Source organism: Aphidius gifuensis, linkage group LG4 (assembly GCF_014905175.1).
Source record: "Aphidius gifuensis isolate YNYX2018 linkage group LG4, ASM1490517v1, whole genome shotgun sequence".
NCBI lineage: Eukaryota > Metazoa > Arthropoda > Insecta > Hymenoptera > Braconidae > Aphidius > Aphidius gifuensis.
The window spans coordinates 23,009,437-23,036,355 of record NC_057791.1 but is presented as its reverse complement, the minus strand read 5'-3'; the positions used below and the strand labels follow the sequence as shown (position 1 = coordinate 23,036,355).

General features: G+C 25.5%; 4 protein-coding genes across 21 annotated transcripts; 1 reads left to right on the top strand and 3 right to left on the bottom strand.

Annotated features, from left to right (window-relative positions):
• The first annotated feature begins 142 nt into the window (after positions 1–142).
• Positions 143–3,745, top strand: LOC122855789 (endonuclease/exonuclease/phosphatase family domain-containing protein 1-like). Its single transcript, XM_044157416.1, has 4 exons — positions 143–326; positions 655–1,050; positions 1,118–1,441; positions 1,810–3,745. Exons 2-4 carry the CDS (start codon positions 898–900, stop codon positions 2,971–2,973), a joined length of 1,641 nt encoding a protein of 546 aa, XP_044013351.1. The 5' UTR covers positions 143–326; positions 655–897; the 3' UTR covers positions 2,974–3,745.
• A 2,902-nt stretch (positions 3,746–6,647) lies between these two features.
• LOC122855786 (transcription factor Sp2-like) lies at positions 6,648–12,322 on the bottom strand. Of its 7 annotated transcripts, none has more exons than XM_044157398.1 (8): positions 12,012–12,322; positions 11,567–11,599; positions 9,775–10,149; positions 9,262–9,694; positions 8,798–9,006; positions 8,624–8,725; positions 7,172–8,542; positions 6,648–7,102 (listed from the first exon to the last, which is right to left on the bottom strand). In XM_044157398.1, the coding sequence occupies exons 2-8, from the start codon at positions 11,579–11,581 to the stop codon at positions 6,944–6,946; spliced, it is 2,664 nt and encodes an 887-aa protein (XP_044013333.1). In that variant the 5' UTR covers positions 11,582–11,599; positions 12,012–12,322; the 3' UTR covers positions 6,648–6,943. The 7 variants fall into 7 exon arrangements, with proteins under 7 accessions (XP_044013333.1, XP_044013338.1, XP_044013335.1 ...); XM_044157403.1 differs by having other exon boundaries at positions 8,798–8,979; XM_044157400.1 differs by lacking the exon at positions 12,012–12,322 and having other exon boundaries at positions 11,567–11,745.
• Positions 12,323–13,630: 1,308 nt separating this feature from the next.
• LOC122855785 (glycerol-3-phosphate dehydrogenase, mitochondrial) lies at positions 13,631–19,501 on the bottom strand. Of its 6 annotated transcripts, XM_044157396.1 has the most exons (9): positions 19,369–19,496; positions 17,321–17,443; positions 16,873–17,249; positions 16,633–16,796; positions 15,588–16,534; positions 15,165–15,512; positions 14,825–14,923; positions 14,654–14,755; positions 13,631–14,136 (listed from the first exon to the last, which is right to left on the bottom strand). In XM_044157396.1, exons 2-9 carry the CDS (start codon positions 17,405–17,407, stop codon positions 14,002–14,004), a joined length of 2,259 nt encoding a protein of 752 aa, XP_044013331.1. In that variant the 5' UTR covers positions 17,408–17,443; positions 19,369–19,496; the 3' UTR covers positions 13,631–14,001. The 6 variants fall into 6 exon arrangements, with proteins under 6 accessions (XP_044013331.1, XP_044013325.1, XP_044013330.1 ...); XM_044157390.1 differs by lacking the exon at positions 14,825–14,923 and having other exon boundaries at positions 19,369–19,501; XM_044157395.1 differs by lacking the exon at positions 14,654–14,755.
• A 306-nt stretch (positions 19,502–19,807) lies between these two features.
• Positions 19,808–25,299, bottom strand: LOC122855784 (cullin-3). Of its 7 annotated transcripts, none has more exons than XM_044157384.1 (12): positions 24,954–25,299; positions 24,526–24,549; positions 24,287–24,449; positions 23,295–23,678; positions 22,833–23,036; positions 22,584–22,763; positions 22,123–22,497; positions 21,887–22,057; positions 21,449–21,556; positions 20,590–21,375; positions 20,367–20,494; positions 19,814–20,290 (listed from the first exon to the last, which is right to left on the bottom strand). In XM_044157384.1, the coding sequence occupies exons 3-12, from the start codon at positions 24,344–24,346 to the stop codon at positions 20,266–20,268; spliced, it is 2,421 nt and encodes an 806-aa protein (XP_044013319.1). In that variant the 5' UTR covers positions 24,347–24,449; positions 24,526–24,549; positions 24,954–25,299; the 3' UTR covers positions 19,814–20,265. The 7 variants fall into 7 exon arrangements, with proteins under 7 accessions (XP_044013324.1, XP_044013319.1, XP_044013318.1 ...); XM_044157383.1 differs by having other exon boundaries at positions 24,287–24,444; positions 24,954–25,287; XM_044157387.1 differs by lacking the exon at positions 24,954–25,299 and adding an exon at positions 24,653–24,931 and having other exon boundaries at positions 24,287–24,444.
• Between the last annotated feature and the right edge of the window lie 1,620 nt (positions 25,300–26,919).

Sequence of the window (26,919 nt, the reverse complement as noted above, 5' to 3'; positions counted from 1 at the left end):
TTGTAAAAAAATATCATCGTCATCTTGGAAATGCATCTTGAAAATTGAAATATAAATAAATAATAAAAAAGAGGTGTATATAATGATTATATTTTTATCCCAAGCTCGCGTAAATTAATTTAATAAAAAAAAAAAGGTTATGTCGTGGTAAATAAAAAACAAGCCAAGAAATATTTGGCCAATTAAAAAAGTGAAAAGCAAAAGAAGAGAAATATAAGAGGGGAAAAATGAAAAATATTTATAATAATTTGAGTGTATAATTATTTTTGGTAAATTAGAAATCGATGGAATTAGTTCATCACAAACAAAAATTACTCCGAAATAATGTAAGTCAAATTAAAATTCAATTAATTAAACAGTTTATTTTTTTTATAAATACATTTTTATTATTTTATACTTTTTTCAAGTCTATTAATTTTTATCTAATCATCAAGGATATCTAGTTTTTATTGACGTGTACATATTTGAGCAATTTGAAAGTCGGTCATTATTAAAAATCATCATTATTTTAAATAATAACAACAACAATATAATTTTATTATTTTTAAAATTAAATATAAAATAATTTTACAGTGATTATATAAATTTATTTAATTATTAATTTGCTTTTTTTTATTTTTAACTAAATAATAATAATAATTTTTTTCATTTCAGACAATTGGATATTTAAATGTAATATTTACTAAATTGTGTTGATGAAAAAAAGTGGATAGAATTGAAGAAAAAATAAAATAGAATTGAAGTAAAAAATAAAATGTTTGTTTATAAAAATCTCGTGACTCGTTTAGTATTCACGAAAATAATAAATTGCTCAAGCATCGATAGATGACTCAACGAATATTTGATAAAGTAAATTTTATAAAAAAATCATACGTTTTTTAAATAGTTTTGATAAAAATGGGACAAGTTAACAGCAGTCATCATGATGATACAAAAACAAAACGTTCGAATTTTAAATCACAGCTAAGTTTAACTAAAATTGGAATAAGAAAATTTAAAAATTCGAAAAATTTATCACATACATTTTCACTTGTTGATGAATCATTAAAGGTAATTAATTTTTATTATCAAAATAAAATTGAAAAAGTGATTATGATTTTTTAAATTTAATTTTCAGGCTCAACAATTGAATATTAATACAGCAACTGAAGAAGAGCTAATGACATTACCAGGAATAAATAGAATATTAGCTGAAAAAATTGTAAATCATCGTAGATTAATTGGACGTTTTTTTAAAATTGAAGATTTAGCATTGGTATCTGGAATTGGAGCTGATAAACTTGAATCAATTAAACCAGAAATATATGTTAGTCAATCAAATGGAAGTGGAATATCATCAAGAACATCAACAAGTTTAGATTCAGTTGGTAATACTGACTCACAAGTTGACATTAATTCAGCAAGTATTTTTGATCTTCAAGTTGTACCTGGTGTTGATCAGGTAATATATTATTATCACAAAAATAAAATATTAATAAATTAACAATTTGTAATAATAATTATATTTATTATAAATTATTATTATTTTCATTTATTTTTTTCGTATCAGAGTAACTATTTTCCAAGAGGAATTTAATACTGTGTTATTTAATTTAAAAATGATGACATCAATAACTATAATTAATAATAAAAAAATTAATCAACTGGTTTAATGGTATTTTTCTATTATTTTTAACAATTTATTTGCATCTTAGTTGCACGTTGCTTTGAAATAATTAATGTAAATTAAAAAAAATACTTAAAACGTTAAAATAATAATTTAAATTTATAAAAATTTGTTTAATAATTTGATTGATTTATTTATTACAGGAATTAGCATCACGAATTGTTGAAAAAAGATTAAAACGTGGATGTTATTATTCAATTGATGAAATTGGTAAATTACGTGGTGTTGGAAAATATCGTTTAGCCATAATAAAGCCACATTTAAAAATAAATGGTTATACAAATGGTACAAATAAAAAATTAACAAATGGTGGTAGTCCATCATCATCATCATTGAGTTATCCACAAGCATCAAGTACACCAAGAACAAATAATATTAAAAAGATAAATCGTGATAAAATACAACCAATTCCAATGAGTGATATTGATGATGATGATAATGTAAATGATGAAGATCATGAAAGTGATAAAATGATTGATTTAAATCCAGGAATAACTGAAAATGAAATATGGGAATTATTGAGTATTGCCAGTCCAAGACCACAGCTGGACAATGATTATATTACAAATTTAACAAATAGAAAATCAATAAGAATAGCAACATGGAATTTAAATAATTTTAATACAGATAAAGCTGAAAATCATGGTGTTATGGAAATAATTTGTCGTACAATATTGGAAAATAGATTATCAATAATAGCACTCCAAGAAATTAAAAGTCAAGATGCACTTGAAAAATTAACAAATGAATTAAATGTACCGAGTATTAAAAAAATATGTGATTGGCGTGAAAATAATAAAAAATGGAAATCAATACATCTTGGTGCTGGTTTAGCTATATTATGGAATTCATGTGAAAAAAAAAATATTATAATTAAAGAACAACCACCAGAGACAACTGTATTTCTTCCGGTACTTGCATCAATTGTATTTCATGTTAATAAAATTGATTTAACAATAATTAATGTACAAATGCATGGTAATGATGATAATAATATTATTGATAGATTTATTGATGCTAAAAATTCAATATTTCTTGGTGATTTTACATTGACAAATGATAAATCAAATATTATATTTAGTGATGTCTTGTGTGAAAGTAATACTGCTGTTGATACTGATAAATATTTTTTTAAAGATAAAATAGTATGGGGTAAAGGAACAAAAAAATTAGTTAATACTGGTAATTTTAAAATTGTTAGAAAAGGATTGAATCATTTGGGAATACCACAAGGGTGGAAATGGGGTGGTCCAGCGTCAAATCATTGTCCAGTTTGGTGTGAAATTTATACTGAACCAAGTGAATAGTTTAATAGCTATTTGAAAATGTTTCAAGGACAAATACCAACTGTGTGTCAAAGTTTCCATTAAATTTTTTAGTTGACTTTATTTGATTTCGACGAGGAAAAAAGGAAATTGTTTTTTCCTATTTTTTTAATGCAATTTTTTTTTATGTTCGCGAGTGTATTATGATGACAAGATGTTTTAATAATTTCCATTAATATTTAATATCCGTGTGATGTGAATGTTACGATTGTTTTTTTTTTTTTTTTTTTTCAATTAAATTGAATTGAATATTAGATATTAGTAATTTAATTTCTCTTTTTTTAAATGTGTTTTTAATTTAAATTATTTTTATTAGATTTACAAAAAAACTTGTCCTTTATTGCAATGTTTATTTAAATTTTTATAAATTAATTATTTTAATAATCTATTTTCCGTGGTGAAAATGGTTTCTCCGATTTTTTTCGATTATCTCTGATTTTCTTCGTACTATGTACTATTTTATATTTGAGTCTAATTAATTTTATTTATCAAAATTAAAATTAATTTTATCAACAAAGTTGATTTAAAAAATTTTAAAAATTGTATCAGTGTGATGTGGAATGTCATGTTTATTATTTAAATAACTGTACTATATTGTAAATTAAAAAAAAGCAATATTTTCATACTGCTAATCCTGTCTATTACTCAAAGAGTTAATTATTCTTTAAATTGTCAATTTTTCCAATGTACTGTAATAATTTAATATGATATTAAGGATTGAAAAAATAAATTTTTTGTGTATAATATTTATAAATATTAATGTTTTCTATTCATTTATCTATTTTTTTATTTTGTTCGTATAAGGCAAGTAATACGTATGATGACTATACACCAATCAGTTTATTCATTAAATTAAATATACATATTGACAACTAGTTATTTCGAAGTTGACAAAATTTACCAACAAAAACTAAAATTAAAAACAAAAATAGCTGATCAATCACTGTCAATCACTATTGCTTTGCTTTTTTTTTAAATATAAAATTTGATTTTGATAAAAAGAAAAATAGATTAATAAAAATATTTAATAAATTAACATATATGAAAATTATATCAAATATTATTATATTAAAATATATTTGTGCTGAGCAATTTTTGTTTTTTATATTATTGTTTTAACAAATTATAAGGTTAAAATTCAATAATGTTTACCACGTGTGTATAGTACCCACGTGGTCAGCATCATTAATCGGGAATTCGAGACAATTCGAGACAATTCGAGAGTTGAGAATCTCAATTTCGGCAATTTCTATTGCTTCTCTATTGCTATATTGATGCTGACCACTGTGCTCCCTGGACCACTGTGTAGTACACACTGGTACACACGTGGTAAACATTTAATTAAAATACAGTGCTCTTGTTTTGACACCATTTGAACTCCCTTAATCTTTTTGTCCTTTTAAATATAATTTATAAAAAAATATTAATATTTTTTTATTATAAGTGAGTTGAAAATGTTGGGTGAATTAGAAGTGGACAAAATCTTTAAAAGAAAATGTAAGAATACAAGTCAAACAAGTTCTACACAGTCATATGAAAAACGTCAAAAGGTTCGTTTTTTATAATATAGTAAATTAAACACTATACATTATTGTATAAATATAAATATATTATTTATTTTTTTTAGATATATCATCAGCATTATGATCATTCTCATGCCAAAAAATTAATATTAATTGACTTTATTAATGATGATTGCCTGAGGGAAATATTTATGTATATTCCAGTATGTGAAAGACCAAAAATTGCACAAGGTATGATAAATAACATATAAATTGTTCGTTTAAACAAAAAAATTATTTAGTAATTGTCATAAATGATATTATATTATAATAAATTTGTAATTAATTTTTTTTTCAGTATGCAAAAACTGGAATAGAGTTGTTCATTCTTATTATTTTAAAGCAAACAAACTGGTACTATCTCATTGGGAATATGATTGTCCTCAAAACTCTTTAGAGAAGTTCAAAACAAATGAGAAAAAATTAAGTTTCTTAAGATCACTCCTTGATAAATATTGCAGTTATTTAACAGAATTAGACTTGGTAGCTTATGATAATTCCAACATAGTGCCTATTGTTAATGAATCTTGTCAAAACCTAGTGAAACTTCGACTGAGATTGAAATATCCTTTTGATAATAATGATTTTGAAAATGCATTTTCACGTATGTCTAAACTAAAAATATTAAAAATTATATTTCAACGTACTCCTAGAATACCTAGTACTTTAATTTTATCATTGAAAAATGTCGCCAATACTTTAAATGAACTCGCTCTGTTTAATCAAAGCGAGGGCACAGTGACATGGAGTCAATTCCCAAACTCATTCTTGGCTGTAAGTTGACCCATTTATATCTATTACAATTGAAAAATCAAAAAATATTATTTTTACTCTTTACATTTAATTATAAATTATTTATTTTACAGATAATTCCGAAACTAAAAGCCTTGAAAAAAATTGAAATTGGTGGTATAAGGATTACCTGCCACATAGCTAAGGCTATTGTTGATGCTAAATTAAATTTTCATGATCATGAGTATATTTGTAAAAAATATTTAGACATTGAGCTTGCGAACATTAAACTCCTTACTTTATGCGAGAATGAGAAACCTACAGATGATATTTTGTATATTATTGCCAATAGCATGAAATTTGTAGAATGTTTAGTTGGAAATTGTTCATCATTAACTGATATTGGCATACAAGCAATTACAAAGATGAAACATTTAAAAGAACTTTATTTAACTGGCAAAAGTAATATTACTTATTCTTCATTGGAATTGCTAAAAGGGCTGCAAACATTGGAACTACCAGAAAGCTATAAAATAACAAACAATATTATTGAAAAAATTCTTGAAAATTCACCATTTATGAAAGCGTTGAAGTTTAAAGATACAAGTATAACTCCTGAATTTATAGAAACAGTAAAGAAAGTATCAAAAAAACGTAGAAGATTATTTAAATTATTTGTTCAATTTTCTAATTGTTGTGTGGGTTACGATAAATTGAAATATTCGGTCGTTACTTGTCTCTGCTGTGTGGAGAGGATCAAAAATGAACTATGTATTATTTAGTTAAATAAAATTTAAAAAAAAAAAAAAAACAAAAGCTAAAAAAAATTAAGTATGTAATAAATATTTCATTTCAGCAAGATAAAAAAAAAAAAATTAAAATGTGTTAGTCAGTTTTTGAATATAATTAGATGACACATGCTGATAATATTATTTTTTTTTTTTATCTTTTATTTAAAAATTTTCTTAAAAAAAAAAAAATTTTTTTTTAGATAAGATAAAAAAATAATAGTAGTATCAGCATGCTTCACGCTATTTATTTCTGATATCTTCCCGTAAAATAAATTTTTTTACTAAATTTTATATAATTTAAATTTAAAAATAGAATAATTTCTATCTTTTTGTTGATCCTGATTCACGTTCAGACAGGGTAAAAATATATTTTTTTTTTTTTATATATTTTTTAATATAAATTGTTAATTTTTCATTAATAAAACGAGTAAATAATGAAAAAAAAAAAAAAAACACAGAATTGAAAAAGTTTTTTTTTTTTTTTTTCTTTTAATCTTTGTAAACTTTTTTTGTACAGTCAATATACAATATTTACATACGATATTCAACACAATTTTATTGTGTGTATACACGCTCTTAGAAAAATATATTAGAAATACTAGAACACTATAATTCTCCATAATAATTTCTATAAAAAAAAAAAGAAAACAAAGAAAAATCGAGTCAAAATCATCATTAGTATCTACTTATGATACCGGCTGAAAAATCACAGCCCCAATCTTCTCCAATTATCCCAGTCAAAAAAATAATAAAATAATAAAGAAATAATAATAATAATAATAATAATGGATATAAATATTTATAAATATGTATAAAAAGATCCTCATGATAATTAAAGTAATTATTAATATTAATTTATGTAAATTGTCATTCATTGGTCACATGTGTTGGTGTATCGCTTTCCATGGGTTCCATTGATGGCATTATTATTTCAGTTTGTGTACTTTCTTTGAGTGCAATTATAATTTTTTCATCACTTGATGATTCACCCTCTGATGAGTTTTCTTGTGTTGAAGTTGCAGCTTCCTAAACACAATAAATTAAAAATATATTAAAATTATTTCTTAATTAATTTTTAATACAATAAATACTTACAGCACTTCTTATTTTAGTATGTGTTTTAATGTGTTTTGTAAGATGATCTGATCTCATGAATTTTTTAGTACATTCAGGACATGAAAATCTTTTTTCACCAGTATGAGTTCTTCTGTGTCTTTGTAATTCATCTGATCTTGTAAATTTTTTACCACAAAAAATCCAACTACATACAAATGGACGTTCACCAGTATGCCATCTTAAATGTGCTCTTAAATGGCTTGTTTTACCATAAACTTTATTACAACCAGGTATATGACAAATATGTTGTCTTTTATGTGTCATATCTCTTGTTCTTTCACCATCACTACAATTTGGACAATTACATGCAACTCTACGTCTGTGTTGTTTTGTTTCACCTTCATTTGTAACAATACTTGGTGTTGGTGTTATTGTACGTGGTAATTGTTGCTGCTGTTGTTGCTGTTGTTGTTGCTGTAATTGTGGTGATTGTACTTGTGGTTGTTGTGCTTGTTGTGTTGTAATAGCACCATTTGATTGTATTGTTTGTAATATTTGCCATTTTGGTGGATCAGATGAATCAATTGTTGTTAATTGTGCACCATTTGTTGTTGTTTGTATACCTTGTACTGTTGGTTGTAATGCACTTGCTGGTATAACTTGTACATTACCAAGACCAGCTAAATTTTGTATTGGTATTGATTGTAAAAAACCATTTGGTCCACCAATACCTGGTTGTAATTGCATTATGCTACCATTACCAACATTTAAACTTCTCATCATTTGTCCTTGTTGTGCTGCAGTTAAGTTTGTCAGTGCTGATGCTGATATCAATGTTAATTGTTGTCCTCCTGCACCAGTTATTGTTATTGGTTGCATTGCCTGCTGTTGTTGTTGCTGTTGCTGCTGTTGTTGTTGTTGCTGTTGTTGAGTTGCTGCTGGTATATGTATTACTTGTCCATTTGTTAATTGACTTGCATCAATACTTGTAAATTTAATATCACCATTATCAACACTACCGTCATTTGGTCTTGTTAATGTTGATAATTCAATTTTTTGTCCATCTTTTGTTGTTATTACATTTGTATTTGTACTTGTTGCTCTACCAATTGGACCAATACCAACAACTTGAACGTTATTTGGTGGCCAAGCTGTACTTGATGCTGGTGCTGATACTGCAGCTTGAGCTTGGACTTGTTGTTGGGCTTGTTGCTGCTGCTGTTGTTGGGCTTGTTGTTGCTGTTGTTGAGCTGCTGCTTGTTGTTGTTGTTGAATTACTTGTTGTACAACTTGTTGTACTTGTTGTTGTTGAGCTTGGGTTTGTTGTTGTTGAACTGTTTGAACAACTTGATGCTGTGTTTGATGTTGAGCTTGTTGAGCAACTTGATGTTCAAGTTTAAATGGTTGACCCTTTTAAATTAATTTATTATTAATACTTGTTCTCTTTTTTTATTTTTAAAAATTAAATTATATTTTTAATTTCAAATTTACCTGAAGACTTTGTAAACCTTGAAGACCTTGTGGTAAATTTGCAATTTGAACTTGTTGTATTTGTCCATTTGGTGTTATAATTTGTGCCATTTGTGGAATTTGCTATGTAAAAAAAATATTGTTATATAAAATTAAATAATCAATTTTTTTTAATTTTAATTTTTCAAATGTTACCTGAGTTATTTGAGGCATCATTTGTGGTCCCATACCAAATACATTTGACAATGCTTGAATTGGAAAATGAACAGTTTGATAAATAGTTTGTCCATTATTTGTTGAAACTGGTACTTGAACTGGTACTGTTTGTTGTACATGTTGCATTGGAAATTGTAGAGGTCTAACTTGTACACTTTGACCTGTAACATCAACGGTTGCCTTGGAATCTGACCGTTCGTAATCGCAAGGCAGGATATTTGGTTAGTGGAAAAAAGCAGTGTGTGAAAAAATTAGTAGGATACGATTCTAAAATTCCATTATAAATAAAATAAATAAATTCCAAATTAATATAATTTTTTTTTATAGGAGATTAACAAAAACAAATAGAGATGAATGAAAAATAAAGCGTGGTTGGGAAAAAAGCAGCTGTGTTAAGACTTAAAAGTAATTTAAAAAAAAAAAAAAACACAAACCAAACAAACCTGTAGGTAGCTGTACTGTTTGTCCACCAATATTTTGTATAATTGATGTTGGAAATACATTTGGTGTTCTTATTAAACTAACTGGCTGTGGTGTAATTATTTGTCCATTGGCAAGTTGTACTTGTTGTGATGCTAATTGTACTTGTTGTCCATTTGCTGTTGTAAATTGCATTGCTGTTTGATGATGTCCACCAGCACCAGACATTGCTGATGATGGTATAAATAATGCCTCTTGTCCATCAATATTAACTGTTTGCATTGGCAATGGTACACTATAACTCAATTGCTGTTGTTGTTGTTGTTGCTGCTGTGCCTGTTGTTGTTGACCTTGTTGTTGTACTTGTCCATGTTGATTATTTTGTTGAGCTTGTTGGGCTTGTTGTTGTTGATGTTGTTGTATTGCTTGAGCCTGGCTTGCAGTCAATTGTGTACCCTAAATTATATACAAACAAATTAATTAATATAAATATATATAAAATAGTAAAATAAATAATTATTTACTTGATTATTAACCTGTAAAAATTGTTGTGGCAGTGCTTGAACTGAAATAGTTTGTGTCCTTTGTTGATCATGCTGCTGTTGTTGTGTTGCCATTGGCAATTGATAATTTTGTAATTGTTGAAGTGTAATAACATGCGGTTGTCCATGCTGTTGTTGTACATTTTGTTCATGTTGTTGTTGCTGTTGTTGTTGTTGCTGCTGTTGCTGCTGCTGTTGTTGTTGTTGTTGTAATTGTTGCAATACATTTGCATTTAAAAAACGTATTTGTGGTTGTGGTTGTATTTGTTGCTCCAACTGCTGTTGTTGTTGTTGTTGTTGTTGTTGTTGTTCTTGATTTTCTTGTGGTTGAGACGCCAGAGGGTCTTGCTCCTCTTCATTTCCCTCTGACTAATCATCAAAAAAATAAATCACATTTTATTATCATAAACAAACATCCTCACAACACATAACAAAAAAATAAATACACAAATATTTTTTTAAACTTTCTAGTTCTTACCAAAGTTCTTACATTCATTTTATCAAATTTATAAAAAATTTATTAAATCCAAATTTTTATTAATAATATAAATTTATTATTACACTTTATTATTATATTTTTAACCACTTAAAAATTTAATTCACCCCGAAATAAAATCATGTCGCTGCCACCACCCAAATCGACCACCCACAAAACTCCAATCCCAATAAAAAAAAAAATACTCAAAACAAAAAAATATTATCAATAAAAATGTAAAGAAAAAAAAAAAAAAAACAACGACAACAACCACTGAAACCCTTTCCCCACTTAAAAAATAAAAAGCTCAATAATACAGTTAAAAAAAATAAAAAATAATTTAAAAAAAAAAAAATAGCTCAATAATAACAACCACCAATTAAAAAAAAAAAAAAATATTGATAAAAAGAAAAACTATTTTTGTGATAAGAAAAAAATGAAAAAAAAAAAAAAAAGAAAAAACTATTTTTCCAAGAAAATAAAAAATAATCGCGGTTTTTTTTTTTTATCAGTTGTAAAATATCCACGTGCAAAAGGGGTGTTGTTGTTGCTGAAGATATTTGCAATCGTGGTGGTAAAGACGATGGTATGACAACGACAAAAGAAGGCCCTCCTCGTAACAACCCAATACGAGGACCGCCTCCCTACGCCCCTGTTGTTCGTGTGATAATTTTGTTCACCCGGCCCCACCCGGTCCTTGATTATTACTATATTTTTTATCAACAATTTTAATGAAAAAAAAAACCACACATAGTAAAATAAAAATAGTAAAAAAAATATATCATAAATATATTTATTTGTATTATTTTTTAAGGGATGAAATAATTGTTAAAATAGTAAAAATATATTTTGATATTATTTGTTGATTGGATAATATTGTAAAATGATGTGCGCAAAACGCGAAACGCCAACGTCAATGAGGGTCTATACTTAATCCAACGCCACACCCGCCCACTCGACCTCCAACAATATTCACAATCTAAAATTTCTTGGGTTGCTTAAACTGTACCATCCATGGAATTTGATATAACATCAAGACCAAGAAAGAGAGTTAGATTGGAGCATTGGAATAACGCGGAAAGCCTCAAACTCAGCCTCCACCCACTTTTCAATTTTGACTCCACCTAACATACCATCATACACGTGCTACCCCTATTGTTTTTATTTTTTTTAAATCATACAATTCATTACCTGACTACTTGTTTCAATTTTAATCAACAACAACCAACAATTATCATCATCATCATCATCATCATAAACATATGTTACTCATATTTTTATTTAAATCCAGATGTTTTTTTTTCAACGTACCTTGACCGTTGTCATTATGCCTCAAGCTGCTATCTTTTTGTCACAAAAAATATATTTTTATTATTTATTATCTTCAAATAATAATTATTATTATTTTCATATCTATTTTATACTAATGACACTTTTTAAAAAATCATAGTTCACAAAACACAAAATCGATAAAAAAAAAAAAAAAAAAACTAGCACCGCACAATATTGTTGATAAATAATAATAAAAAAATTTGCAAATAAAAAAAAAAAAAAATATATATTTTGGAGTATTTTTGGGTTGAGGTAGTTGGGCGGTGGGAGTTTATGGTTGACAGATGTATAGTGGGGGATAAAAAGAGGGGTTGGTGTATGGGGGAGTGTAAAAACGAGAGAAACCTAAAAACAATACTTCAACACGCGGTTGTGTGTGAATTTTATATAAAAAATATATATATATTAACACTATCATACACACATTCGCAATACCCCTTAGTTTCTTGTTGACGCGAACCGAGGAATTTCGATTTTTTTTTTTTCCTTTATCAGTTAAATAAATCCAGGGTTTATTGTCGTCCTGCTCGGCGGAGATCAGCGGAGATGGAGATGGAGGTGGATGTTGAACCTTGCAAGTATGATGTTGTTGAGGACGCCTAGATTTCTATTGCGCACGAGTTAAATGATAATAATAATAATAATTAACTATTATTATTGTTAAGGGGAAAAAAAAATAGACGCTTTGGCCATGAGGCGAGGCGATGGCAAACTGGCGGCTTGGGCAAATATGTTAATGCTGCCGCCTGTCGATTTTTTTTCTCGCTTTTATTTAATCTTTTTCACTTGCACTTGTGGATTTATATAATACCGCTTGCTTTGTAAAACGAGGATGGAAATACTGGGAGGTTTGACAGTGGGGATCACGGTGAACGTTGGATTGGTCGGTGGGGGAAAGGCGAGCTCAGCGAGCTTGCTGTAATGCACAGGGGCGTACGGATGATACGCCCGGGGGGGCTACCAGACGCCCACCCTAATTTTATTAGAAATTTTTAATACATGACCTTGGACAATTTCATAGATAACAAGATTTTTAAAAAAATACATTTTTCGTTTCATTGATATTTTGGTAGATAGAAATTATTGTAATTTTTTAAAATTTTTTAATAATTTTTTGAGAATTATTTTTCATTTTTTTAAATTATTATTTGGGGTTTAATTGTTAAGGGGGACATTCGAATACTGTTGAGAGGTTTCGAATGAATTTTATTTCAAGTACGATGGGGGATGATTTTTTTTTTTTTTTTTCGTTATTATTATTTTTTTTTTTAGTGAAACACAACTGCATATTTTTATGGGGAGGAGTCGTATGTCAGCCGCCCCCTTGAATTAAAAAAAAAAAAAAAAATAAACATTTTGATATTAAAAAAAAAAATGTTTGATTAAAAAATTGTATTTTTTTTTTGAAAATTATTTTAACATGTATGGTTTTATTTACAGGGGATTTGTTGTTTTTTTTTATGGGGGTGATTTATTGCTGAAGGGGGTCAACTGAAATGTAAGGTATTATTTTTTTAAGTTGTAAAAAATATATACCTGGTATGGGGGTTCATTCAAAGCATAAAATTTTATTTTTAAATTCAACTGAGTGAATTTTATTTTGGAAAATCTATTGAAAATTTTCTTGGAAAAATTAACTTTCACTTTCAATTTCGAAGAAAATTATAAATTTCTTTTTCTATAAATATTTTAAAATTATTTCTATTAATTTGTAGTTGAATACTTGATAGAGTTATAATTTAATCTTTATTTAATGCGAATAAATTATTAATTAAGACATAGGTAATTAATTTATAATTATTGTGACACCATAATGTGGCTGATGACAATATACGTATATGTACACAAATTAATAAATTTTTCTATTATTTTATATTTTTTTTTCGTTTGAGTTTATTTAAAAAAAAAAAAAAAGAAAAACACTTTGTGATGATGCTTTTTTTTTTTTGCAAATAATTAAATTATTTACTCGTATTTTAATAATTAATTAATCTATTAACAATTATGATAAATTAACGCTCTAATAATCCCTGGTTTGTTTCGTTTTAATCAAAAGTGTTTTTTTTTTTTTTATTTATTTATTTTGTGTTTGTTAACATCAATTTTTTATTTTTCAAAATTGGCTAAATGCCAAAAATATCAATGCATTAAAAAGCAGAGTATTTTTATCGGTCGCACCTGTTGACTAGTATCATTTTATTGTTGTTTTTTTTTTTTTACATCAACAACGTGCTTTGCAAAATGGAAATAAGACCCCCCAAATAAATTAATCCCTACAAGCTGAATGATAGCGTGAAAACATTTTTCGCAGAAAAAAAAAAACGTGAAGAGAGGCGATTTATTATTTTTTTTTTTGTTTGATTTGTTTGTTTTTTTTATAATTATTTTTAAAATAGTCTATGTTGTTGGATTATTTAAAGACCACCACCTGATCTTTCAACAGTAATTTTCTTTTTTAATACATCTTTTTCATGCTGTGCTTCCTCCATTTCTGCCATCCTTGCAAATCTTGAATAAGCAACGTGGCCGGATTTAATTGCAGACATCATCTAAAAATTATAATACAATAATTAATTAATCATTCAACATTATGTTATTTTAAACAATACATTAAGTGACATTTAACTGCAACATTCAGGATTTTTTGTTTGTATTTTTAAGTAAAATATTTTGCTAAAATAATATCATGCAAAGGCAGTTTAATTATTAATAACGACACAAGACGGTTTTGTTGATTTGGAACGAGCAAAAACCAGAAGGTAGACGGGTTAAATAATTAAAAATAATAATTATATTCTAACACTACTAATATATCTAATTGAAAAAATTAATTGCAGTATTTTTAGAAGATTAAAATTGAGTAAATTTATGTGATAATAATTAATGTAATTTAATTTTTGTTTTCTTAAAAAAAAAAAAATTGTAATGTGCTTTGTTTTGTTGTTTGATAAAAATGTGAATTAAAAGAATATATATTTTTTAAATAAACAAGCAAATAGATAACGTATTGATTAACAAAAAAAAAATTGAAAAAAAAAAAAAATTCAAATTTTAACACCGACAGACCTGAAGGTATTCGTCCAGCTCGACTTGACCGTTCATATTTGTGTCGATTTCGCGTAGTATTTCGTGTAACTCTTCACCTGGTACATCTTTATCACCAAACAGCTATATTTACCGAGAATAAAAATAGAAAAAAAAAAAAATATATTAATAATTTGAATGATAATTAATTACCTGAAGATAATCTTGAAGTTCCATTTGACCATTGTAGCTCAAATCAATTTCACTGAGTAATAAATGCATTTCATTTTCATGCAAATGAATTCCTAGTGACTAAATTTTAATTGTTTAGTAAATAATAAATTTTTTTTTTTCATAAATAATAATTAATTTATAAATAAATAATTAAATTTTATAAAAAAAAATTGTGTCTAAATAAATAATAAATAAATAAAAATAAAATTTAAATGAAAAATAATAAAATTGATTCTCTCCTTGAATAATTACTAGACTATAAAATTATTTTTAAATTAAAAAAAAAAAAGTTATTAATTATTGAAATGAAAAATAATACCTTAAGTCCACGACGAATGTCATTGATTGATACATATCCTTTACGATCTTTATCAATAATTTGGAAACGTTTAATGTACAATTGAATTTCATCTTTAGTAAGATTAATTGGTATTTTATCTCGTGATGCACGATTAACCATTTGTCCCATTTCATTTGCCAAGAAATCACTAGCTTCTTTGTGTTGTTTTTTTTTTTCAGCTTCAGACCATTTTAATTCTTCTGCCATAATATCAATAATACCAGGAAGTGCTTCATTTGCTGCTTGTACATTTAAAAATGCTAAACGTAATCTTCTTGCAATCATATCAATAGCTGTTCTTGCATATTCTCGACAACCATAACGAATCTAATTTTAAAAATAAAAATTAATAACACTTAAATTTAAATAAAAAAAAAAAACAATAAAAAATTGTTAATTTACCTCAGCATCAATGTATGGAAATTCAGGATGTATTTTTTTACCAATAATTGGCCATCTTTTACCAGTAAGTGCAGCCATTTTAGCAACAGCAAATGCTCTGTCACCATAACTTTTAGCTAAATGTTGTGCAACTTCACATTCAAGACCAAAATCTTGTACAAGTCTAATATACATTGTTGGACTCCAACCATGTGCACCCTCAAGTAACATACCATCTGTTTGACATGTTGTTGATGGCTCTAAATTACATGATTTAATTGCAGCATCAACAGCTTCTTCAGCCATTGCTCTATATGTTGTCCATTTACCACCAGCAATTGTAACTAAATTTGTTGGACTAACATGTACAATATGATTACGTGCCAATGATTGTGTATTTGGTTTATTTGGATCAGATACAAGTGGTCTAATACCACTCCATGCTGATAATACATCACCACGACGTACTTCAACATCTGGATTAAGATAATTTTTAACTTCTTGTAATATAAACATTATTTCATCTTCAGTTGGACGGGGATTATGAGTTATTTCACATGGTAAATCAGTTGTACCAGCAATTGTTTGTTTTTGCCATGGTAAGAAAAATATAACACGTCCATCAGATGTTGCTGGATCAAGTAAACCCATTTGATCTGGACTATAATAACCAGGTAATACAATATGTACACCTGATGATGGACAACATATTTCTGGTACATTTTGATCATCCATTTTACGTATTGTATCAGTAAATGGTCCAGTTGCATTTATTATTGATTTTGCTTTAACATCCCATTCTTCACCAGTTAATTCATCACGTACATGAGCACCAGTTAATATTAATTTACCATCACGATCACGTCCTTTTAATAAATTTACAACTTTAACATGATTTACAACTGTTGCACCAAGACGTGATGCTGATAATGCAACTGCCAAATTCATTCTTGCATCGTCTTGTTGACCTTTATTTATTAAAAAAAAAATTTTATTATTATATAATGTATTATTATTATTTTGTAAATTATATTATGAGCTGTTGTTGTTGTTTTTGTTAACTTACCATCATAGTAAACAATTGCACCAGTTAATTTATCACCTTTTAACATGGGAAATAATTCAAGTGCATTTGATTTACTCAAATAGTAAGATGATTTTACAGTTTTACTTCCAGCAACAAGATCGTACATTTTTATTCCAAACCAGTAGTATGGTATTTGCCACCATCTAAATAAAAATACATATATAAATTAATTTTTTTTTAAATGTAATTTATACTTGTATTATTCTAGATTATACATACGTGTAAACTGGAAGCATAATTGGTAATGGATGTGCTAAATGTGGAGCACTGTAAAGCATTGATGCACGTTCATGAAGTGCCTCTTTAACCATTCTATATTGTTCAATGTCAGCTTGCATAATGGCTTTTTGAAGATAACGTACACCACCATGAATTAATTTTGTACTTCTTGATGATGTACCAGATGCAAAATCATCACTTTCAATTAATGCAGTTTTTAAACCTCTTGTTGCTGCATCTAAAGCACATCCTGAACCTGTTGCACCACCTCCAATAATTAAAACATCATATTCATCTTGTGTTTTTAATGATTTAACTTGATCTTCACGTGTTGGAAGTGGTCTTTTAACTGGCTTATGAGCAACATGTGCTTTAACCTTTTTAAAAATATATATCAACAATTAATATTTATATTAATTAATTAATTAATCAATAATAATAAACTTACTGTTGAATCTGACATTAAAAAATATGTTGATAATGCACCAGCTCCAACAGCACTTGCACCAGCCGTAAGCAATCTCAGTGATGCCATGATAATGAACTTGGATCAATGATGAATCGTATTTATCTAAAAAAAAAAAAGTGATTAATAAATCAAAGATATTTAAACACGTGAACAAATAAAATATCAACACATTAGTCTTATCAATAGTAAAAAAAAAAAACGTGATATTGGAATTTTTCGAGTGACTCAACTCGTGGTACTCATTTCTCATCCTCATCATGATGATTATGCAATACACTCACACAATAATCATCATCTCACACTCAATAAGGAATTTATTGAGTTGCAATTTATTGACAATTAACACCTGCCAACAGATGCAACAGTGTCACTAATTATATTATTATTATTTTTTTTATTTATTTTTCAATTGTAGTCCTATGATTGACCAATTGTTTATTTTTTTTTTCAACATAATATGCGACGTTTTTTAAAAATTTATTTATCACTCCAATATTGTCGTTGAAAAATAAATATAAAAAAAAAAATTTATCGATAATAAATAATAAATAATATTGTTTATTTAAAAAAAATAATTAATTTATTTTTTTTTTTTTATTTAACTATCAAGCGAACTTTGTAATAAAGATAATAATTTTGTAAAAATTATATAAATATATATATTGTTTTTTAAAAAAAATAATTCCATTTATAAAAAAAATTTAATTATTTATATTTAGCAGTAATAACCGGTGTAAATATAAAATTTAATTTTGTTATTTAAAAAAAAAAATTAGTATTACATTGTGATGCATTTATGGACCTTGAAAAAAATTTTTTTAAAGCACGTGGAATTACGTAATTTAGTATTGTAAAGTCTGACTTTTTTTTTAACATTATACCTACATATTTAATTTTTTTTATTTATTCAAAACATTCCACAATCACACACCCAGTTTGACAAAAGTTCCCAATATATCTCAAGAGCTGTCCCAGTTCCTGGGAGAAAAATAAAAACTATTTTTTGATTTTCCATTTTTATCTTCTCGAAATACAATAAAAAAAACTATTTTTTTTTTTTTTTTAAATACAATATATATTCTACAATAAATAATAGCTATTTTTTATGAAAAAAAAAAAAATTAAATAAATAAATTAACTACTTGAACAAATTGATTAAGTAAAATTGATTAAAAAAATTTTCCGGTTATTTTTCTGGGAATTATAATGAATGCCTCTTGAAATAATAATAATAGTTTTATTATTATTATTATTTCAAGGTGAATAATTGATTCTATTTGTTTTTAATAATTTATTTATTTTAGGAAATGACTAGATGATTATTATTATCGTTAACACGTGCTAAATTGATTAATAATTTAAAAAATAAAATATTCCTGGCATAATTATTAAACAACTAATTGCAGACAATATAAAAATAAAAAAAAATGATTAAATAAAATAGTTAATTACATCATTGTATTATAAAAGTTAAAAATGAACACTCAAGATTGTTGCCAAATATAAAATAGCCATCAAATGTCAGGTGGATAAGTAGATATAGGTACAATACCCTGGCCTCGTGATACACTGACACTAATTTTTATGCAACCTTCAAAAACAATGGTTACGACTTGATGTAATTATTTTTTAAAACTTTTTTATATCCTTTATCAAACTACTATAATAAATTGACAAAAAAAAATTATCCTTTAATTGTAAAAAATTAAGAAAAAAAAATAATTAAAAAAAAATATTAATTTCTAAACTTGACACTCACAAATGTCTGATATTTAAACAAATGAAATTATTTAAAAATATTATTATTATTAACAAATACACCCCTTTATTAAACTCGAATTGATCCAACCTTTTTTTTTATTATTATTATATTTTTTTCACGTTTTCCTGGTGTGTCAGTGTGCACGCATCAAACACGATTTTTTATAATTTTTTTTTTGTTAAAAAAAACAACTCACATTGAACACTTGACAATAAATTTTTTATAGATATAAAACTTGAATAATAATGTATTAATAAATGCTAACCAAATTATTGTGATGAAAAAAAATGTGTATTATTTTCTCCTGGTGATGATTGACCCGGGAGTTCGAACGATGGCTGCGGCCTCGTCAAGCGGCGCAGCGACTGTGATGTTGTCTCGCGCCGATTTGTCTCTTAAAAAAATTATTAAAAAAAAAAAAAATAAGAGGTTATTCAGCCAGCTGAGTCTAGGGATTTTTATGTTCCAATATCTGCTTCATATGTTCAAAATTCAAATACCCCTCTTCTCAAAGTAGATTGAAGTAGATATTTTCGAAATTAAAAAAAATTTTTTTAATTATTTAAAATAGCCTTGTCATTGTCAAGTTAATTACTCGAAATAATCAACTAAATGACAAATAATCGTCAAATTAAAAATCATAAAAAAACACAAATTAATATATAAAAAAAAAAAGAAATGATATTTAAATAAATAATGTACACAAATTAATTTAAATCTAATAATTATTTTTCATTTTTTTTTTTTTTTTTTAAACCTTACTTGACAATATTCTTATCAATTAAATCGTAAAACATAGATATTTATGTTTTTAATTTTAATTCTTAACAATTGTATTTTGTAAAAATTTTTAAATAAAAATTTACAGCAAAAGAAAAAAAAAAAAATGATCTATATTTTAATCACAAAATTTGATAAAGAAAATATATAAAACCAAAAGAAAAAAAAAAAAAAAAAATCAAATTTTTTTCTTTTAAAGTTTATATTATTATTATTTTTTTATCTCCTTGATTGATTTATTTTTTTTTTTATTACTTATATATATATTTTTTTCATTTTAATTATTTTTTAAAAATTAAAATTCACCAAACAATTTTACCAGTGACAATTTGTTGTTGTCCTTATTGGTTATTTAAATTTATTTCATGTTTAATTTCACTGGTTAAGCAACGTAAGTATACATTTTTCTGTGAAAAAAAAAAAAATCAAATTAATCAGGTAAATTAATTGTCAATTATCAATTGAAAAATTAAAAATATTTACCTGTCTTCTGGCGTTCTTGCCAAATATTCACGTTCTATTAAACCTTCGATTCTTTTTTTAATTATCATTGGTGATGGTAAAAATCTAACACGTAATTGTGTTGTTACTTCTGACACAAGAACATTGTGCTAAAAAATAATAATAACAAGACCATTAATTAATAAACAATCAATAAATTATAAAAATAAAATTCGATAAAAAAAAAAACAACAAAAAAACTTACAGGCATTCGTTTTCTTGCTTTCATTATTCTGACAATAGCTGCTTCAATTTCATGTTTACGATCTTCATCAACTTTATTACGTGTTTCTTTTCTTTCTGGTTCAGATTCACCTTTAGCAGCAACTGTTTGTATTTTAACACGATGTAATTTACTAGTAAAACTGTCATTAATTGTAAATAAATGTGTTGGTTCAATTTCTTTGGTTCTTGGCTGTTTTAATAATATTCTTTGTGCAGCTTTTCCCATTGCTAATGATTGTAATGCTCTAACAAGATCTCTTTCTGGTATATCTGTTTCACTTTGAATTTCTTCATATGTTAATTTATCACGATTATTAAACAGCATTAATACACACATTTGATAAGTTGATACTTGAATTATGTGTTTTCTTATATTTGAATTACAATTAACACGTTGTTGATTAATACTACTTCCACTTGGACAACTTGAATTACTTATTGAACTTGTTGATGATGGTGTTTCAAAACTATTATTACTACTACTACCAGCACCACCACTACCACTTACAGCTAGACCTACACCACTACTACAATTTATATCATCTTTTTTTTGTCCTCCATGAAATACAGCATTTAAATCAGCTGATCCAAGTTGTGGTTGTAATGTCAATTGTCTACCACTATGTTTTGCAAGATAAAAACGACGAAAACAATCAAATGCCTCACGTGCTGATGATGGCATACTACATTTTGGTGTTGCTGATTGAGTTGGCCAAAAACCAGTTGTCAATACACGTACACTCAAATCAACACCACGTAAATTTATCTAGATAAAAAATTTATATACATATCATTTAGATATTTTATTTAACAATTTAATTTTATTTTAAACTACTTACACCTGATGCCATAACGTGATCTTTAAATTCATCCATTGTTGTATTGCTGACTGTAATATCCTTAAACATTCCTTCGAGTTTTGATGTAAATTGACATCCACATTCAGTCTGAAAAATATTTTCATTATAAATACACAAGCATTAATAAATAAACAAATTGTTTTTTTTGTTTTTCTAAGAATTTTTATATCCAGAAATATTTGATGAATAAGGCAAACGAGGTAAATTATTATGATCTATTAAACTGCCAGTTTTATTATCATCAAGTGAAAATTCTTCAATTATTTTTAAATGGCCAAATTTTTTTAATTCAATTAGCAAATCCAAATTGAGGGTGAATGTATCTTGATAATTATTCTGCAGGTGAGATTAATAAACTACCAATATTTTTAGCTTTTTAAATATGTTATTTGATTAGATGAATTGTTTAAAAATTACCTTAAGTTTTGATATCATATTTTTTTCACTGTCATCAGATACTGATTTATTTAACAGCAAACGTTTTGCCAAATGTTGTTTATAATAACGTTCAAATACATCTTTCTCTTGTAAAAATCTAAAGAGTACCATTGTCTTGTCGAGAATTCCTTCAATTTCTTGTTCAGTCATCTGTAAAAAATTAGAAGAGAGTAATAAAATTGAATTGAGTGATTTTTTTTTAATTAAAAACTTACTCCTTTGACTCCTTTTTTTAATTTATCATCAATAAATAATGAAAGATACTCTGGACTTTTTGTATTTAAATTAAGAAAATATTCAAAATCTGATACAATCATTTGTTTAAATAATTTATCATTATTAAATGAATGATGAAGAAAATGATCGAAACGTTCTTTCAAGTCAAGTAAATTTTGTACAAAATGTACAGCATTTGATGATGCATCTTGATTTTCTTGTACCATTGATTTTCCTTGTTCTCTTAAGAAACTTGACACACAATCACAAACTGTTTTTAGACCTTCATTGACACGTGAAAATAGCTTATACATACAGCCAAGATCATCTGTTTTTTGATGTTTTAACATATGAACAACACCACTATTTTCCATCTACAAAAAAAATAGTAAAAGTTGTTTTAATATTTAAATTAAAACATCACAATACTTTTAATCAAAAAAAATAATTTATTATTTACCTCAACAATTGTTTTCATGTGAACTTTAATAAGTTCCTCTTCAACAACTTCAACAATTCTTGATTCAGTTGATTCATCAAGATAATGTTTAGCTCTTTCAGATTCTTCAGAAATTCTTGCCTCAACTTTTTTAATATAAACTGATGCACTATTTTCAGCTAAAAATTTTTGTGATTCCATCTAAATAAAATACATAAATTAATTAATATTTAACATAGTAAATATATTACATATTGATAACACACATACCCGATAAAATTCAGCACTTTGTTGTAAAAATGGTCTTTCAAAATCTTCTTCATAAACTAATCGACAATTTATACCCAAACGCATCAACATTTGACAGGCATTTTTAATAGCCATACGATCAACAACTTCACCTCTTCTTTCACGTGATACCATACCCAATAATGTTTCACGTAGATGATCTCTAACACAACCATATCGAACAACCTTAAAATAAAAAAGCAAAATGAACCAAAAAATTTATAAATCAATGAACAACAAAGTCATCAAATTAAACACTCAAAAAAACTATTTAAAAAATTGGAATAAATTATAAACAATCCATATTGAATATAAATTTATAATTATTAAAAATTAATTTTAATTTTAACATTTATTTTATTGCTAAAATTAATTTTATTTTGCTTTTATTTTTAGAGCTTTCGAGTGATTTTTCTTTTGAGAGATAAATAGAGTTAAACTTACTTGATCACGAAATATAATTAGTCCAAGATTATAAACATTATCAACACTATTTTGTTGTACATAAACACGATCCATATACATCAGAATATCTCTAATCATAGTCATTGATGTTGTGTGATCATTCCATGCTTGATTAAGTGTTTGTAAAAAATTATTATGCAATGAATCAAGTACATCTTCACGTACTTTATTTTCTAAATGTTGAGTTACAACTTCTTTAAGACCAGTGTATAATCTTTCACCATATTTATGCAATACCATGGTATATGCATTACGATATAGTTCCTCAAAACTGAGTCCAGAATTATTTTTTTTTTGGATTTCTTGAATTGCATTTTTAAGCAGGCTCCAAATGTTTTCAACGTACTTTTCATCAACAGTTGTCTGTATATAAATAAAACACAATTAATATACAATTTTATCAACAATAAATTATTAATTAAGCATTAAATTAATTTAGAGAAATAGAAAGTAATAATCTGTCTTACAAGACGAGGTATAACAAGTGGACTTTTTGTAACTGTTTCTTGTAATTTTTGTTGATCATATGATGTTAATTGACATTTATTTATTTGATCCATTATTATTTATAAATTGATATTCAAATATTTTATTATTTAATAATTTATTAATAAACATTTTTAACCACAAAAAAAAAACAGATAAATAAATGTCAAAAACTTTATTGTTTTTTTTTTCTTTTTTAAATAATTTGTTTTGTTTGTTTCATTTTTATAAGAATTTAAAAAATTTATATGATTAATTTTGATAACAAAAAATTTAATACAGCAATTACAATTCCAAAATAATAATAATTTTTTTTTTTTATAAATTATTATTGCTACTATAGCAACAAACTTCAAAAGGAGAGAAAAAAAAAAAAAAAAGAGAAACTGTCATGATGCGAATAAACACTGTTAAATAATGTCAAAACAAATAACCTTAAAATAATATTAAACTTATTATTAATAAATATAAATAAACAAACTCACTGGAAAAGCACGTATCCGCATTTTGCTTTCCTTTTTAGGAAGAGCACCGCTTTTCATCATTTCAATATTTCGCTTAATAGTGCTTGTTTTTTATCAACAAATATATATGAAAAACTTATTTAAAAAATTATAAATAAACACCTCTCTCTGTCAACCAACTAAACTAGAAAAAAAAATAGAAAATAAAATAACATAAACATGAAAATTATAAATAAATAAAAACAAAAAAAATATTATACCCAGATGATTGATAATCTGTCAGCCTGAAACATAAAAAAATATATATAAACCTGCTAAATAATGCATTAAAAATATACACACACAAAGGGATTGAAACAAAAAAAAATAATTAGAAAAAAAAAATACCTGATAAATAATAATAAAGCTGTGACTTGTGAACAATGACAATGAAAATAGATAAACAAATGAAAAGAGGTCAAACAATTATTAAAAAAAATAAAAATAAAAATATTTGGACATGTTTATGATGATGATGTTGATGACGAAGATGATGATGATGATGTTGAAAAGTGCACAAGTGTATGTGTGTACATGAGACAGTAAAAAGTTGATGAAAAAAAAAAACAATGAAATGAGAGTAGTAATAATGGTACCTTAATTATTTTTGTCAATAATAGTATGATTTTTGTAATGATTTAAAACTTACCGTATGATAATGATAATTTACAGGATGATAGTATTTTAATAACACACACGGTATATTTATCAAGTAATATTGTTTGATTACGATGATACATAGGACATGTTGGGAAAAATAAAAAAATCATGTGTCTAACAGAGCAAGGGGAAAAGCAGGGACAAGTTTTGTTGAATTGATATTGAATGAGAGAGAGAGGAAAGAGAGAGCAGAGAGAGAGAAATTGAAAGGGTCAGTTTAACACTAAAACAATGTGTGTATATGTGTTTTATATGAACGTCAAGCGCGTCAAGATTTTTTTAGCAATTTTTATTTTTTAGCAAACTGGGATGCAAAATATGCAAACTGGGGATAGAAAAAAAATGGAGATTCTAAAAAGTTTGAAAGGTTGACAGCGCTCTTTTTAGGGTACTTGTTGGTTATCGGTAGATGGTAATGTAGATTTAAAATTCAAATATGTTTTTTTTTTTTTTTCATCTTGGGATGGTATTTGAATTTTTATAATCAGCAACAAGAGAATATAAAATATCAATACTTGAAGGTGATTAAAATTTGGCATTAAAAATTTCTGTCAATAGATAATAGTGGTTATGGAATTTTTTTATTAATTAAAATTCATTGTTTTTTATTTAAATTATAAATTATATAATCTACTATTGCTGATTTTAAACCAGATAAATAAATCATTAGATTTTTTTTTTTTTTAAACTGGTTTATCAAGTGATTAAAAATGTTTTATTTTTATAAAAATTAATTTTTCATTTTTATAGCGCTATTATGGAGAGGGTGAATTTATGATTGTAATTAAAAAAATTAAATTGTGTATTTTTTAAAATTTATTTTAATTAGAAAAATAAAAGAATATTCTTTCTTTTTTTTTGTGGAAAAATTCGAGATGATTTAGTTACATTGTAATTGATATTTTAAAAATTAAATTACACGTTTTTAATTATATTATTTGAGGTATCAAATATTAATTTTAATTGGAAAAGTTTTTGATATTATTTCGTTAAAATTATTGATCAAGTTTAGTTGAAAATTTTGATTGAATATTTATTAAAAATACCAAATATTATTTGACGAATTAGAAATAAATTATTGTATTATTTTTTAAACAATATTAAATAATTTTTTTTTTGTTTTATAAATTATTTAAAAACAAATTTAAATTGATGAATTAATTATTCAATCGTCCATTGAATTTATTTTGAATATATATACATATATTGTTTTTTTTTTTATTTTTAAAATGAATTTTAAAACTTATTTAAAAAAAAAATTAATATTCAATTTAATAATTATGTTTTTCATTCATAAAAATAAATGAAAAATTTTTTTTTCATTATAATTTTATTCAAAAAATAACTTGAATGATTAATTTTTTCATTTATAAAAACTATATATAAAGATTTTCTATTCAAAATAATAAAAAATAAACACGAATATATATTCATAACGACAAGATTGAGGTTGAGTTTTTTCATATTTATTTTTATTATCTGTACACCAAAAGCACCCACAGTTAGAAAGTATATATTTTTTTTTTTTTTTGAATGTCTCTTTGGGGACGAAATCTACGGGTATGTCTAAAATTTTTTTCTTTTTTTTTCTCGTAAAACAACGTGATGATATGACCTTGGCATGGTTTCACAACAGGGTACTTTTACTTTATCTATATTATCATCTATATCAAGTTAAAATATTTTTTTTTTCTCTTCATTTTTTATATAAATTTTTTAAATTTATAAAGAGCAATACATCAATCTCCATAAAATCTCAACAATCAATTGTTCATGTTACACTATTTTTATTTAACTCATAATTTTTACAAACAATAAATTTCATTTGCAGAAAATTATTGTGTTGATAAATCAAAAAAAAAAAATATTGAATAAAATGTTTTTCATAATTATTCTTTATGGATTTACGTCATGTTTTTCATTGACGTATTTAAAATTTATTAAATCAACACGTT

What these genes read in the sequence shown, in the direction of transcription:
- LOC122855789 (XM_044157416.1), top strand. Translation starts at nt 898, where the DNA reads ATGGGACAAGTTAACAGCAGTCATCATGATGATACAAAAACAAAACGT. An exon ending in TTGTTGATGAATCATTAAAG is followed by an intron (nt 1,051 to 1,117) that starts GTAATTAATTTT and finishes TTTAATTTTCAG; the next exon opens with GCTCAACAATTGAATATTAA. An exon ending in TTGTACCTGGTGTTGATCAG is followed by an intron (nt 1,442 to 1,809) that starts GTAATATATTAT and finishes TATTTATTACAG; the next exon opens with GAATTAGCATCACGAATTGT.
- LOC122855786 (XM_044157397.1), bottom strand. An exon ending in AACAGTACAGCTACCTACAG is followed by an intron (nt 9,007 to 9,261) that starts GTTTGTTTGGTT and finishes ACGAACGGTCAG; the next exon opens with ATTCCAAGGCAACCGTTGAT. An exon ending in AAGGTTTACAAAGTCTTCAG is followed by an intron (nt 8,543 to 8,623) that starts GTAAATTTGAAA and finishes TTAATTTAAAAG; the next exon opens with GGTCAACCATTTAAACTTGA.
- LOC122855785 (XM_044157396.1), bottom strand. Translation starts at nt 17,407, where the DNA reads ATGGCATCACTGAGATTGCTTACGGCTGGTGCAAGTGCTGTTGGAGCT. An exon ending in TGCAATTGTTTACTATGATG is followed by an intron (nt 16,535 to 16,632) that starts GTAAGTTAACAA and finishes TAATAAATAAAG; the next exon opens with GTCAACAAGACGATGCAAGA. An exon ending in AGCTGGACGAATACCTTCAG is followed by an intron (nt 14,137 to 14,653) that starts GTCTGTCGGTGT and finishes TATAATTTTTAG; the next exon opens with ATGATGTCTGCAATTAAATC.
- LOC122855784 (XM_044157382.1), bottom strand. Translation starts at nt 23,875, where the DNA reads ATGGATCAAATAAATAAATGTCAATTAACATCATATGATCAACAAAAA. An exon ending in TAAAAAAAGGAGTCAAAGGA is followed by an intron (nt 22,058 to 22,122) that starts GTAAGTTTTTAA and finishes AATTTTTTACAG; the next exon opens with ATGACTGAACAAGAAATTGA. An exon ending in GCAAGAACGCCAGAAGACAG is followed by an intron (nt 20,291 to 20,366) that starts GTAAATATTTTT and finishes TTTTTTTCACAG; the next exon opens with AAAAATGTATACTTACGTTG.